We start from the raw sequence: 15,801 nt of genomic DNA, 5'->3' as shown, positions 1-15,801 counted from the left end.
TGCTTACCCAGCAAGCCTCCTCATTGTTTCATGCTTAATTATCTTCTTGAGCTTCACCTTCTCAAGTGAAGAGAAAGAGGCTTGGGCCTCCCCATGACTCTAATGAAAGCTCAGTTTTATAGATGCACTGTGTGAATAAATGCAGTGTCTGATCTAGCAACATAATAAATGAGTTCCTAAAGTTTATGGAGTCATCGCTTATGCAGTCAGTTTACTCAGCAATGTTGAAAGATGCCGAATTTTTGCAGTTCAAAATTATTAGTAGTAGTACTGTTATTATTACTATTAGGGGGGGAAATGCTGTAATTCATCATGGAACTAGGAGCCATGAACATATCCCCAGAATGCTACAGATTGTACAAAAATACATCGCATTTAGTGCACACACAGACCTGATACACTTAGATAGTGGGAAATTGTATCAGTGCCATTAATACTGATATTTGTCTCCCCTGTTGCTATTAGCTGTTAGTGCCTCATTTGCTATAGACATATTGCACCTCATAGGCTGTGTGTGTGTGTGTGTTTTGCTACAATTATAGCATTGGGGGTTGTAGTACTGCAACCGCTGTGCGATTTTGGTAATTTCTATGACCAAAATCACTTGCTTGCAAGCAGAGGGATTTATTCAAGCCCAGGCTCTTGTTGCTCGTCAGTTTTCTTTCATAAGTAGTGTTAGCTCCTGGCCCCTATATTTTGCAGTTCCACACTTAGAGCACACTTAGAGCAATTGCAAGATGGAAGGCAACCTTAATATATATATATATATATATATATACAAGCATTTTCTATAAGCAATACGGCAAGCACCTGAAACAAGCAATATGGCTCTGCCTTCAGGCTTACAAGGTAATTAAGATAACATGGAAAAAGAAAGAACTATGATAACTGGCCTCAGAATACTATCTTAGTCATACAACTGACCCTCTTTTGTTCCACCAAGGAGAATGGGGTACATAAGCAGGCTCCTTTGTAGATTTTTATTTTTTCTAAAACAAACTTCTATCCTTTGTTACAATACCCAGGGTGGGTGCAACAAATAAATACATAAAACTGCTGACCCTTTTACCCCATGTGGCAAGCAGTGTCTTTGGAGCTTCTCAGGGATGAACCTTCCAGACTACCCAGGCTGGCCATTGGCAAGCAGGAATGTGCATAAGAGGATTTCCTGCCTCAGCGGAACTTTGCTTGAACAACAAGGCCTGTGTGTGTTGCTGGTTGGTGCTGCCTCCTGACTTGTTCTCAAATCTGCCTTCTAGTTTTCCCTCTGACCTGGATTGCTTCTTGGTTGTGATTCTTGTTTTTTTCTCCAGTTCTGCCTTCTGGTTTGCCCTCTAATTTGGATTGCTCTTTAGTCCATACTTTAGCTTCTTCATCACTTCAGACAGCTGTCTATGGAACAGCTCTGGCCTGAGTGAATGATATTGCCCACGGGGACAGGGGACGGTCCCTTTGCTGATCCCCTGCTGCAGTCCTCAACCCCAAATTCTGCCTGTGAGTTGAGAAGCTAGAGAGGAAGGATGAATTGGCAAAAGTCATCTTCCTTCCAACAGTAACAGCCTGTTCACAGAAAGCAAAGTCTGAATCCATCCCAGTGTGAGGATATTTACGTGTTGCATTGCTGTTGATAGGACAAACAAAATTTTAAAATTTTAAAAAATCCTTCCAGTAGCACCTTAGAGACCAACTAAGTTTGTTATTGGTATGAGCTTTTGTGTGCATGCACACTTCTTCAGATACAAGTTCATACCAATAACAAACTTAGTTGGTCTCTAAGGTGCTACTGGAAGGAATTATTTATTTGTTTTTATTTTGTTTCGACTACGACAGACCAACACAGCTACCTACCTGTTGATAGGATACACATTTGAATACGATATACCCCCTTCACATTCTTGAAAAACTGGTCATTCATAAATGTGTTTTTAAGGCACATCTAGCTATCTTGTTTGGTGGTGGTTGTTTTTTGTTGTTGCATTTTCTTCCTGTGAATATCCTTTATTGTACTTGTTTAGAAGGGGGAATGAATATATTGCACCTGAAGCAATGTTGAGACCAAAATGACATTGAAGCTTGAACACACAAACGCATACATACCTGTCATGTAACCCCTTGACAGATGAAAAGCAAACTATAGAGCAGCAAAAGCAACTCCCAATAAAATGTGCTGTGTTTCCAGATGTTATCAACACAAATAAATCCCCTCTTCCTATACGATTTGACACGTAAACCAGTGATTGTCACTTAAATTGATTTAAAATGTGATAGAACAGAAAGTAACCACTGTTTTCCACAGTCCTTCCTTTTTTGAAGTCAGAGTGTTAATAGTGCTTAAGACCCAGTACTTACTTAAATGGGTACGCCCCACGCAATTTGTGGAAATTGTGAAATTTTCTTTGAATTGTTTAAGTGACCAAAATTTTAAACAGGACACCCATGTGTGTGTTTTTTTCTGTAGTAGGTAATTTTGAAAGTTCCTTCCCTTGAACATTTGCAAGGGGCTTTAAAGGTTAACCAAATGAGTCTCTGGCATGGGCTAGGATCCAAAAAGGGTAGTAGATGGATAAATTGATTTTGTCATCGCGCCACATAATTCCCAGTGCAGACCTTTATGCTTGGAGCCCTGGAATGAATCATTCTGGTGACAAACTGTATCTTGCAAGAAATTATGAGTTGGAATCAGAGAAGCATGAGCAGAGTTCTTTTCATGCAAAAAGGGTTTTCTACCCATACCTTTCTTGTACAGCTCCATGTGCCCCTAAAAAATCAGTTTACAGGAGTATCAAACAAATTCTGCAATCAAACAGGAAGCTCCCTATTCTTCCATTTTAGCCAAAGTTGCGTTGCTGCATTTTATCCAGATGGGGGTTACAATCAGTGGTTTAGCTAGCCGCTCGGGTGCCCAGTGCGTCCTGCAGCTGGGGGTGGGGTGAGGCACCCATGGGGGCAGGGCGCACTGCATTGAGCCTCTCCACCGCCTCCCCCTCAGCTGAGAGAGAGGCAGTGGGCAGACACAAGCCCCACGCTGTGGAGCCTGCAGGCTCCCAAACCACCACATCACTCCTAGGAGAGACACGTGGCTCGGGCACGCTGCAGGCCCCACAGTAAGTGCTGGCCCCCACAGTGCGGCACCCAGTGCCAGCCATGTTTCATTACGTTTGTTGACTGAACTAAAAAGTTTCATGAGCCCAATATTATTATTATTATTATTATTATTATTATTATTATTATTATTATTTAAAACTCATATTTTTGTCATTTTGTCACCCCCCCCCCTTCAGTGATGACACCCGGGGCAGACCACACACCCCGCACCCCCTTCCTTAAGGTTACCAGATTTCTTTCAATGAATCCAGGGACGCTTTTCAACTTCCTATTAAATAGGTGGATTTTGTCAGGGGACTGATTTGTAAATCCGGGGACTGTCCCCGGGAAACGGGGATGTCTGATAACCTTACCCTTCCTCCAGCACTTGTTACAATACTATAAATGGTGTTCTAATGTGCCAGGTTTTCTCTTGATTCATGTGAAAGAAATATAAGTTGAAAATTAAGCTGCCTTTGCTTTTTCAACTGTGGATATTGGGGATGTTGAGGAGTAGGCCAGGGACAATCCATGGAACAGGGAACCCAGCTAATGGCCCATCAAATTCTTTCCAAATAGACAAGGAAATGGGATTATCTCTTCCTTGAGCTTGCATATTGAACATCACAGCATTCCCAGTTGCTGCTCAAATGCCCTTTTATCTTTATGTTTCTTATTATAAGATGCGCCTTAATGCAATGGATGAAGGATCACTATTAGCTGCACAAAATCAGATCCTTTACTGAGACCACATGGGTTGTGGACACCCTGCTGCGGTTGATGGTGCTATCCAACTATGTTTACAGACATCTGACCCTATCATTCTTAATTGACCTTTCACAAGGATGTGGGTATAGTTTGGTGGTGGAACACATACTTAGGATGAAGGAAGCCCAAAGCTTAATCCCTGGACTAGGAAAGACTCCTGTCTAAAACCCAACTAGTATAGTACGGACAACACTGAACCTAGACAGTCCACTGTCCTGTCTTAAAGCTCAATACAAGGTTGGAGCCATGCTTTGTCAAGAGCTCAAAAGGCTATTTATTTTGAATAAGAAAATTGATTTAGGGGGGAAATGTAGAACATATACCTTGTCGTATCTTACAGCATAAAAATGACTCCTCTACTTCCCTTTAAAGCTAGAGTGATTTCCATCACATTTTCTACCAACAAATGCTAGGAAGGGCTATGAACAAGCGAAGAAACTAATATAAGGACTGAATTATAGTTGTGGGTACCTGCAATCATGAAATTTAAAAATATATATATTGTGTGTCTGACTCTAGGATCTTTATTTTCTTTAAAGAAAAGTAAACACAACATTGCTAATTAGCTTCTGCTTTAACTTTAATTACAGTAAGTATATGAATCTAATTGCTCTTGCCTCTAGAGAGCCATAGCAAAGCGCTGTATTTATACACATTTGTGGACCCAAAAATGTTGCAGCGTGAATGTCCTTTTGCAGTTGCTGCTTATTAATGATGAGGTGTAGGTGTTGTGCAAAGAGGATAGCTCTCTGTTTGGCTGCAACACAAGGAGACCCATTTAGAACAAAAACATGAGGGCTGCAGAGGTGAAACGGGCACTGTAAACATGATTACTTCCCTCAGAAGAAGTAACTGGCATGCTGGCATTTTTCAAATACAAAATCATTTTTGTTTTTCATTGTGGTTCATACATTCTTAGAAGTGGGGGATGGCTTCTTTCATTCATTTTGCTTCATTTCCACAATGGTTTATCCAGTCCTTCAGAGCTGACAACTAGTGTAAGCAAAAGAAAAGGTAGTTGCTCCAACCACCAAAACTCTTTGTTAATTGTCCTGTAAAAGCATATGAGGTGCTTATGCTACAGGTCTGTTCTGTCAAGACATAAAAGCATCTTTATTGGAATATTACATGAAGAGGGAGTTTTTACCTATTCCTTGTCCCACCTGCAACCTGCCACACCATTCTGGAAGCCCCCGCTTTGCTCAACACTATGGAGAAAATTTTCAGCTGGCTGCAGAAGGAGGAGAACCTTTCTTTCAGCAGATCCTGGGATCTACAACCCAGTGGGTGGTGTTCAACGAATTTTTACTCAGGGTAGATCTACTGAAATTAATTAATTTCCCATGTAAAACTCTGAGCAGTTAAGTGACAAAAAGTAAGTTTTGAAATAAGTGATCCCACAATTAAAATAAATGAGTTGAGGTTATGTCATTGTTTCTGTTCTGCTGTGGAATCTGCATGATGTACAGAATAAATGAAGCAGGCAAAAGCTGATTTACAGCAGCAATGTTATCTTCTTTGCCAGAAAGTGACAAGCATTTTATATTTGAGAAGCGGGTGGCTTCTGCAGGTTCACAAAATTATGGAGTCTGCAGCTAGTTTTCTGTCCCTTCAAATCTTAAAGAAGACATTAGTTACTCTTGGTATGCACTTTGAAATATGGAGAAAACTTCAGTGATGTCTCTATATGCATGGAAGTTTTATGTAGAAGGTTTAAGAACTTATAGTCCTTTGGAGCTTTGCTTCACTAAACAATAGAATTCCAGTATCCCAGAATTAGAAGACATCTCATGTGTCATGCAGTCCCATCTACTGCAAAGTGTCCAGTTAAAAGGTCAGATAGGGAAATTGGATAGGAACAATTTCCTATCTTTTCTATTGCATTGCACCACATCCTTTGAAAAGCCCCCCCCCCCCAAGGAATGCCTATCTTCTTTTCTTTCACAGTTGAATATACAGCTAAAAAAAAGAGGGGAAGGCTTCATCAGATTAGCTTTAAATGTTGTATACATAAAACCGACAATTTCATAGGAAGGCAACAATTTTCCCCCTACCGTCTTGCTTCATTATTCAGCAGTTTCCCAGAGCAATGTCAGCACAGGCAATATATGAAATTAATGTAGTATTTGATTAGACGACTGATGGATTGCTTTTACAACTAAAGTCTTTCACATTCATTAGTCATACTAACCAGTCATTAATACTGCTTTTATCAGCAAGCAAACAAATGGAAATTCAAATAAAAATTCAGCAGAGTTGGGTATACTCTATACAAAGGAGCTGTTATAAGAACTTGTATAACAGATGAACATTAACGCCCAGGTTGGGTGTCCCCAGGAATCTCATCCACGCTAAGGTCCCTTGTTGGGAGTGGCTTATGATTTTCATGCCTCCCTCACAACCACGAGTCTGTCTCAGTTGATATCTGGCCCCACCCACATAATACAGAACACTCTGAATTTGGTGTTTTGTGTTAGAAACCTGGTGTAGTTCCTTTGTCAGGGGCAGATAACATGATGGTGTGTTAGCCACAGAGGCCTGCTTATTCTGAGTCAGACAGTAGGTCCATCTAACTCAGTACTGTCCACACTGACTAGCAGAAGCGCTCCAGGGTTTCAGACAGACAACATTCCTAGCCCAGCCTAGAAATGCCAGGGGTTGAACTGAAGAACTTCCACATGCAATGCAAAGCAGATGCTAAGGTAACTCCAGGTGGTTTCCTGATAGTTTAGCAGGATGTTTCTGGTGCCTTGGCTGGCAAATCCCTTGAAGACACCTCTGCAATGGCGGAGCAAGCCGATTGGGTGCCTGGGGCGGCGCACATGCCCAGGGGCAGGACCAACTGCCTGCGGGGCAGGGCAACCTGGGGCAGGACACTTCATGGGGCTTCCAAGGAGTCTGCCTGCCTCCTCCGACTCAGCCGCCCTACAGCTGCTGGGGAGGCGGCAGGCAGACCATTTGGGCAGCACAGAGCCTGTGGGTGCCCAAGCCACCGCGTCACTCCCAGGAGAGATGTGTGGCTTGGGTGTGCTGCAGGCCCCGCGATGAGTGCCGCTCAGCATTTTGTCACCCCCAAGGGGTGACACCCAGGGCGGACCCCCGCCCCACCCCCTTCCTCTGCCCCTGCACCTCTGGAGTGGGTAAATAGATTGTGCAGTTGCTGTAATTACTCCTGAGAGTCCTTTCCTGCTGGTTAAGTTCAACGGTTTTCTGTGGAGCTTAGGTGATGAATGGCAAGATGTCCACTAGGTGTGATAGCAAAGCTAATCCAACTGAACACTGACTAAAGGCTGCTGAAGGGTCTACCCCATGACTGTGATGGCTGCAAAAAAAACCTCTTTCTTTTCCACCACCATCGCTTACAAAGAGTCTTCTAGTAGAGCTTGCACGTGGCAAGAGGTCTGTTGCATCTTCCTCAAGGAGGAATGGATAGCGGTGACTAACCTCATATTAAGGCAGAAAGTCAGGATATAAGCATTTTCCCGATCTAAAATACTATAGACTTTTAAAATATTACTTTTTCACTTGGCCTCCCATACATTTACAATTCAGATAAGCTTTCACATTCAGATAATAGATAATCTTTTGAATAATTGTTGTTACTAATGCTCAGTGTATTGTACATAACCCAAAGTCCATCTTCCAGTTTGGGTTGTGTAGCATTTGGCCTCCAGATTGGAAATTCCCTTGATAAAGCCAGGCTGAAGTGTTAGTATTTTATGTTGGGGGAATGGGGCATACTAGCAATTCTGTTGGTGTACTGGTCACTCTTCTGTTTAAGAAAGACTTCCTGGCTAAACTGACAGAGGTAGCCACATATCTCAGGACATCAGCAATCATGCTGAGACTTCCTCTTTTAGTGTGGTGTTGCTCAGGACATCATGGCTGCCATGAGAAGCATTTATACTATTACCACCATATTGTATTACAAACCAAAAACATGTATGGTAGGTTATACATTGGGTTGACTGTTCAGTACTGGCCTAATATCTGAGCATGAGCCTCCTCTGTCGTTGTCAGATTGTTACATGGTTATAGTTAGAATAGTCACTCCCTGTCTCTAAAAGCCAAACTAGATATGGCACTAAATTTATTACTTTAAAGCATACTGGGTTGTGGAGTGGGCAGGAGGGGCATTGAGTGGGACCACAGCACACAATAGGGGAAGTTTAACCTTGGCTCTCCAGCTGCAATTGTAACAAACAAACAAAAACCCTACCTCATCTTGTCTTCTACACAGATAATCCTAGGCATCCTAAAACTAGCACCAGTTTCCTGAGGAGTTTGTGGTGCTGATCCTGTTTGTAGCTATGGGTGGGGAGACAGACAGTTGAGTCCTTGAAATACACTGCAGATTGGCACCTCACCAGATCCAATACCAGCAGCCTCAACCTTGAGTTTGGGAGCCACTAACTGGATGAGGCAGAATAGGCTGAAGCTTAGACGAGCTGGAGTTTATGGTGCATGGTGACCCCTAGATTCTAGAGAAAGAAGGAACTGCTGTTTTTAATGTGGTTCATCCTTGGTTAAGCAGGTATGAGGGATTCTGTTGAACTCACCGCTATTGCTAGATTTCTAGTTTAGCAGCCCAATGCCCAGTGAACTTCATAGCTTAGATAGAATCTGAATGAGCTTTTCTATGTCCACACTCTGAACTTTACCTATTGCTCTTTACTGTTATTTATTGTATTTCAGTAATTTATCTCTTGTTTTATGCAGCATAGCAAAACTGATGAGAAATGGGCTTTTTACAAGGAGTAAGGAACTATGTATTGACTTTCAGTTATGGAGGTGGGATGTACTGTTTGTGATTTAACTGATTATTCTATTTCTCTGTTTTTAACAGGAATCCCTGAATGTTATCGATCCAAGCTTAATGGAGCTGAATGGTACAAATGAAGATGCACTAGAATGGGATGAAATGGATATAAGTAATACGTTGATTAGCGTTAATGAGGAATTCAATGAGCTTGATCAAGAACTGAAGCAAGATGACACAAAACTGAACTCTCCCTATGAAGCATGTGGTAATAATGACTGTCCCAAACAGGAGGAAAATCCCACTGTACATGAAAATTGCCTCAGCAGCCCAAGCATTACAGCATCTCCAGGTCCACAAGTCTACCAAGTGTACAGCCTTCACAATGTAGAGCTATCAGGGGAAAATCATATCTCTCTAATGAAAAAGACATCCAAATCCTCTACACTTACACACTTGGACACTTTAAAGAAGCATGTGAATAAGAATTCTTTGTTGTCACCAACCAAACATTTGCCAGAACTAATGGGCAGGACCACTTTGACAAGCCCACAGAATTATATGTATCACAGTGGAAATGTAAGTAGGCATTCTGACAGTCAGAATAAAATAGTCAATGGAAGTGAGGCAGAAGCTATCCAAAATCCTGATGTCCATTTGCAAAATGATACTGATAGAAAGCAGGATAATTCGGTGACTAGCATTTCAGATTCCCAGTTAGGGAATATAGTTGATGTGATAAAACAAAATTTAAAGCAAGCGGATGGGGAGATCCATTTTAATTTCTTAAATACTTCCCAGTCCAAGTCCAGCGACAGAGCTAAAAGCCTGGGCAGCATCGCCCATCCGGGCTCTGAGGGTTCAGAAGAGTTGCAACAAGGAAAACACAATGCCTTTACATTTTATGACTATTCATACCTTCAGGGTTCCAAATTCAAGCTACCACTGATAATGAAACAATCAAACTCAGAAAAAGCACATAAGCAGGGTAGTTTGCTTCATGGCTTTTATTTTGATAAAATCCCCTTGAAATCGGAACATCAACCTTTAGAGTTCAAGCCACTCGTATCTAGAGATGAGATTGCTTTCTCAACCAACTTGGATGATGGAGACCCCAAACGCTGTGAATTTGTAGAGGATTTGAAGAAACTGAGCGACCCAACAAATGCAAAGCTGTGCCCAACTTTATCTCATAGCTCTTCTTTAGACTCCCTTTCGGTGACAAATGAGTTGTTTGGCTCAACTGTTTTTAGAAGTGGAGATGGGCTTCATCGTAGCACATCCTTGGAGAGTTGGCTGACGCCCTACAAAAGCAATGAAGATCTTTTTAGTTGCAATGGCTCTGGAGACCTAAGTGGAAGTAGTGATTCAGTTGGGGAACTTAGCAAAAGGACCTTAGACCTTTTGAATCGTCTAGAAAATATCCAGAGCCCTTTAGACCAAAAAATAAAGCGTAGCATCTCTGATATCACACTCCAAAGCACTTCTCAAAGAATGTCCTTGGCTGGCCAGTTGTCATTGGATATTGCATCTTCTATCAATGAAGATTCACCGGCTTCTCTCACTGAGCTAAGCAGCAGTGATGACCTGTCTTTGTGCTCTGAAGATATTGTACTGCACAGAAATAAAGCACCAGATTCAAATGCATCATTCAGAAAACACCTCAGTCGGTCGGTAGCTGATGAGAGCGATGTCAACGTTAGCATGATTGTTAATGTTTCCTGTACCTCCGCTTGCACTGATGATGAAGATGATAGTGATTTGCTATCAAGTTCTACTCTCACCTTGACTGAGGAAGAGCTAGGCATTAAAGATGAAGATGATGATTCTAGTATTGCAACTGATGAGGATATTTATGAAGACTGCAATTTAATTTCAGGACTTGACTACATAAAGAATGAACTCTACACTTGGATCAGACCAAAATTTAATCTGACAAAGGAGAAGAGAAAGTGCAATCTGGATGATGAAATCCAGGGCTGTAAGAATTTAAGAAGTAATGAGACTTTGAAAGCAAAAGATTCATTGAGCATTGAAAAATTCTTGAATGATTCCATACGCAAGCTTTCAAAAAATAATGGCAACAGTAAGAACACATCAGAGAGCCATGATGAGTCAGGGACAAAAAGGCAAATGAAAAATGATGGCTTTCAAGTTTCCAAAGATCACTTTGTGGATGACATGGAGAATGGAAATGTTACTATTACACAAGAAAGTCCAAAGGAAGAACATATTCAAATTTCAACTGCTGCCATGAATGTTAGCCCACTTAGTAAAGGAAGTGAAAATGAATGTTGTATCTGTGAAGCATTTACTGATAGTTCAGATGATTCACATATGGATGGTAAAGAGCCAGCTCAATTGTCAAAAATATCCAGCTCTCAGAAAGAATATAAAAAACATATTCAGTTTGAAGGCCATTCTATTATAAAACCTTTTACAGAATTTGACTCGGATATGAAAAGTTCAGATATGGCATTACCAAAATCGCTGCCAAATGATGAACAAAGCAGAACAGGAATTAGTGAACATGGCGGAGATTGCTGTGCATCTTTAAAATCAAATGAAGCAGAAGAAAATGCATCAGCTGGCTGTAGTGATTCCTGTTGTAGCTGTGAAACTGCTGCTTTTGATAAAAGAAATGAGGAGGATTGTTCAGTGCACAACTTTGTGATGGAGATAATTGACATGGCCTCAACAGCCTTAAAGAACAAGTCTCAGCCTGAAAGTGAACCAGCTGTTCCACATTCATTAGCCCAGATCAGGGAAAAAGTTCTAGAACATTCTCACAGGCCCATTCAACTTAGAAAAGGTGATTTTTATTCGTACCTCTCACTTTCTTCTCATGACAGTGACTGTGGGGAGGTAACTAAATATGTTGAAGAAAAGACTAGCACTCCAGTCCCTCTAGACTTTGCAGAAAATATTGAATGCTTTTTTGAAGCCTGTCCTGAAGATGAACGAGTGGAACAGCAGGGATATCTTCCTGACAGTGAAGTGGAAGTAAAATACGAAGCCCTGGATTTAACAGATGAACCTAAAACATCTGCTGAATGTAGTGGCTTTTCTTTCTTAAGTGAGGAGATGGACATCAGCATGCCTGGCTCTCTTAGCCAGATGATATCAGATAATTTAAGTTATGCTAGTGAATCTTTGAGTCTGGACATCCCTAATGAATGTCCAGTCTTGAATTCCTTCCCAAATAACTCTAAAGAAAATCATCTCGGAGAGCCACTTGGGATCGCAAGGTCTGAAGAAGGTTTTGCTTCCTCTATAAAGGCCTCAGCTGAAGCCATTCAATTAACGCCTGATCACTTGAAAGAGAAGGGTGTTTTGCACCAGGACACTAAAACTCTTACATGTGAAGAAAACCTCCTGCATCTTCACAAAGAAAGGCACATAAATACACAGAGGTAGAATGTATTCCTCCATGGACACACACGTTGTTTCATAAAGAGGTAGGTACTAAACACTACGAGCTTTGCTTATTGCTGACATGACTATAATGAAGCAGGAAATGTGTGGCCTTTCAGAGTTTTCGAGTAGATCATAGCATTGTGTCTCTTGAATTAAAAACCATTCCAGGCCACTTCTTTTATGTTTAAGATACAGATACAGACTCAGATAAACAAGCATCAGCTGAGAATGGCAAATATGCGTTCAAATCACTACCTTTATTTGTCAAGATTCACAAAAGCAGGAGCCGATCCCTAGCTGATCACTTCACATATTTCCTTCCCTGTGAAAAGCAGCTAGTTAAATACTATTTTCAGCTGATGTGAACAGCATTCATTTTGTACTTTGGCTCAATCTGTGCTCAAGAAAGAAAGAAAGAAAGAAAGAACTAGCCCTTGTGTGATTCAGACTTCTTGGTTGCATTTCCTCAGATATTTGTACTATGCAAAATTACCCAATGAATCCAAGAGAAATCAGTAGCAATCTTCTTTCTGCAATGCAGCAGTTATCAGTGGAAGCAGATTCAAAAGAGATGCAATACTGTCCCACTATGTTGGGGAAAAGGAAGATGGGAGAAACTGAGCGTTACACCTAGTATATTCTGGGCTTTCCTCAACAGCCCTTTGCTTCCTATCTGGGTAACTCTGCTCAGAGACAGCAAACTAGTCCACACCATGAGGGTGAATATAGCTGATCCTGCCTCTGTTGATGGGGAAGGAAAGTTAAGATGAGAGGATCTCCACTTGCTCTCTTGGTTCTAGGTTACCCAACTCACTACAGCCTTCTGTAGGCATTCAGGAAAATGGCTTAACACATTTGCAGAGGGCAGGGGACAGCAATGAGTGCACTAGGCCCCCACCCTCATCCCCATCCCCATCTGTGAGTTGGATTGTGGCTGTCTATATTGGAGTGTTTCCTGTAACTTGGAGGCTTCCTGTGTGATGTAGATCACTGTAAAAAGCAGGGTTCCACATCACACAGGAAGCCTACATAAGTGGAAGCACTCTGCAACTCAGCAAGTACACTTGTTACTGTTCTCTGCTCTGTCACACACATTAGATTACCCAGTTTCTTAAATGCCTGGAGAAAACATGTAAGACAGGAGAAAGGAACAGCACATGCAAATGCACTATCTAAAGCTATTCCTTTCCGGTGATTGCTATATGGGAATGCAAACTGCCCTACTGAAATAGAAAAATGACCCTTCTCTATTGAAGTACTGTATGGGCAGCTTGGAAGAGGATAGTGGTATCTTTCGCAGGTGCCCAAGTATGATGTGATCCTGCACCCCCATTGCCCTGAGCTGTAGAAACAACAGGAGGATGACACAGTTAAGGGAGAAGCACTCACAGCAATTTCATGAGAGTTCCAACGGAACTACAATGCTTACCATTTCTGTAACATGGGATATATACATAACACTCTACCACAGTGGAATCAAGTAATGCCCTGATCAAATGCAGAGAGGAATATTAATTTCATTGGCCTAACTCTGCAAAGGATTGTGTTGAAAGAGTCCGCGGCAGTTTAAGGACTAGTACCTTTGGGCTACAATCCTATACTTGCTTGTTTGGGAATAAGCCTCATTTAACTCAACAGGCTTATTTTTTGAGTAGAGATATGTAATCTGATTCTATTGTTATTGTGGTTTAATATTTCTTGGACTACAAAAGCTTATGTCACAATAAACATAATGATTTTTGAAGTGCCACAGGTCTCTGTGATTCTTTTTTCCCTGCCAAAGACAAACACAGGTTTCTCTTTTTACCATTTGTAAAACACTGCAAAGATAGACAGTGTTTCGATGATAAATCTATGTTATATGCCCTAGTCCAGCTTCGGAGTTCCCTGTGTGGATTACTTGCTGGTTCAGGAACTCTGAGCATAAACTACATGTACATCTAAAGGAGGATATTTTATATGCATTAAATTTCTTTCATTGGGATACACATCCTGATGTGCACCCCCATTTGAATTTAGTACTTCATAAATGCCTTTTAAAGTGCAATTTGAGCTGGATTGGGGAACATGTCCATAGAAAATTGGTATTTCCAGTGCAACCTCTGCTCCTGTGAACTTATTTCATTTCTTGTGCTATCCAGCATTGACAAAGTACCATCCCATGGGCCCATTTTTCCACCTCATTATCTGTGATCAGAACACTACTATTTATTCACACTGTATTTTAACAACACTCTGTGTAGCGAAAACAGTTTTGCAGTTTTTACACAAGCACCATTTATTCTGGAGAAATTCCAACACGGCAACTGCTTGTGAACTCCTGAGATTAAGAGACAGTGCAGTCGCTGCTACGGCCAGCTCAACCTCTGAAAACACCCGCTTGTGTGAATTGTGCAAAGGCGTGAGCAGCATAACGTTAACATTCAAGTGAACTACCGTTGCCCGTTCACTCAGAGTAAGACCCACTGAGTTCAATGGGGCATACTCCCAGGTTAGTCTGTATAGCAAGGTTAGCCAACATACTGCCCTCCAGATATTGTTGAACTAAGAACCTCATCAGTCCAAGCCATCACTGCCAGTGTTCAGGAATACTTGGAGTCATAATCCGCCTGCAGATCACTAAGACTGCCCTTGTTTGTGGGATTGCAGCCTCAAGATGGCTTTATGTGTGGAAGTCAAGGCGCATTTTGCTGGGGAACTCTGGGTCAGAGAACTGTTTATGTTACAGTGAAAGGAAACTCTCTGCCGAAGGCTCTGGTATCTGTATTTTCAATGGATTCTAGAAGTCCCTTCCCCCCACTGTAAGAGCTTAGTTGATACTTTAACTTCATCTCTCATGCTATGGGAAATGAATTAGAGGCAATCTATCCTAATTTGTTAACTTATTCAAATAACAGTTATTATACTTAACTATGCTAAAGATTATCTTTTTGGTGGCAGATTGTTTATTTTTTTGATGAGCCTAATTACTGATTTTCCAAAGGTAATTTACATTTATTACTAATACATCTCTTAAAATGTGACAGATAAATGTTGTTCCCATAAGTGTATTATGAAAAAAGTTACTATTTAAAAACACATTATTTAATTTGAAAGATAAATGGCAAACACCATTATTTTTTTTCCTGCAGCACCTGTGCTGCTAAGCTCATTAAAATGTGTGATTTTATGTGGAGCTGTGATACTTAAGAGAAAAAATTATCTATGGTATATGTGTACCCTAAAAATAAACTCAGTTCGCAAAGGTGACAGTATGCATATTTACCAACGTAGCTCAACTAATTTCACATGATTTTTGCTCCAGCTGCAAGCCAGAATAAAGCTGTTGTGAGCAAATCTATTTTGCCACTGAATGTATCTAAGTTGTAATCTAATTCTTTTAGCACCGTGCTATAAAATTGACCATTAAGCAAAAGTAATAGCAGCTTTGAAAAGTTCTATATCAGGAGTGATAATTCTATCCTGTCATCTGGTGTGGTTTAATACTGCACTACTGTTGTTGTTTTTAATTTCCTCATGGAGGTGAAAGCTTCCAAAGAATAAATATACAAAGCAGATGAGATCTCACACTCTTCTGTTGTTGCGTTGAGTATGACCCATGACCCTCCCCACCTGTAGAATTTTTTAAGGAACATAGGAAGATGCCGTATACCAAGTCAGAATATTTGTTCCCTTTGTCTAGCATGGTTTCCTCTGACTCTGGCAGAAGTCTTTCCCATTGCCTGCTACTTCATCTTTTGAGCTGGAGATGCCACAGATTGAAGGTGGAACCT

The 15,801-nt window shown here is 41.1% G+C and overlaps 1 protein-coding gene and 1 long non-coding RNA gene across 9 annotated transcripts in view; one reads left to right on the top strand and one right to left on the bottom strand.

Moving 5' to 3' along the window:
* Positions 1-15,801, bottom strand: part of LOC310846168 — a 55,524-nt gene that overhangs the window by 8,921 nt on the left and 30,802 nt on the right. The window lies entirely within an intron of this gene.
* AKAP6 (A-kinase anchoring protein 6) overlaps positions 1-15,801 on the top strand; it is a 243,050-nt gene that overhangs the window by 224,811 nt on the left and 2,438 nt on the right. For 6 of the 8 annotated variants that reach the window (XM_083740563.1, XM_083740562.1, XM_083740561.1 and 3 more), the window contains one exon: positions 8,699-12,069. In XM_083740563.1, the coding sequence (XP_083596689.1) occupies positions 8,699-12,028 (3,330 nt within the window). In that variant the 3' untranslated portion in view covers positions 12,029-12,069. Of the gene's footprint in view, positions 1-8,698; positions 13,779-15,801 lie in introns of those variants that run through there. The other 2 variants (XM_083740566.1, XM_083740567.1) reach the window with 1 other exon arrangement.

Source organism: Podarcis gaigeae (assembly GCF_964106915.1).
Source record: "Podarcis gaigeae genome assembly, chromosome: 1".
NCBI lineage: Eukaryota > Metazoa > Chordata > Lepidosauria > Squamata > Lacertidae > Podarcis > Podarcis gaigeae.
The sequence above is the reverse complement of the archived record's forward strand: the minus strand, read 5'-3'. Positions and strand labels throughout refer to the sequence as shown.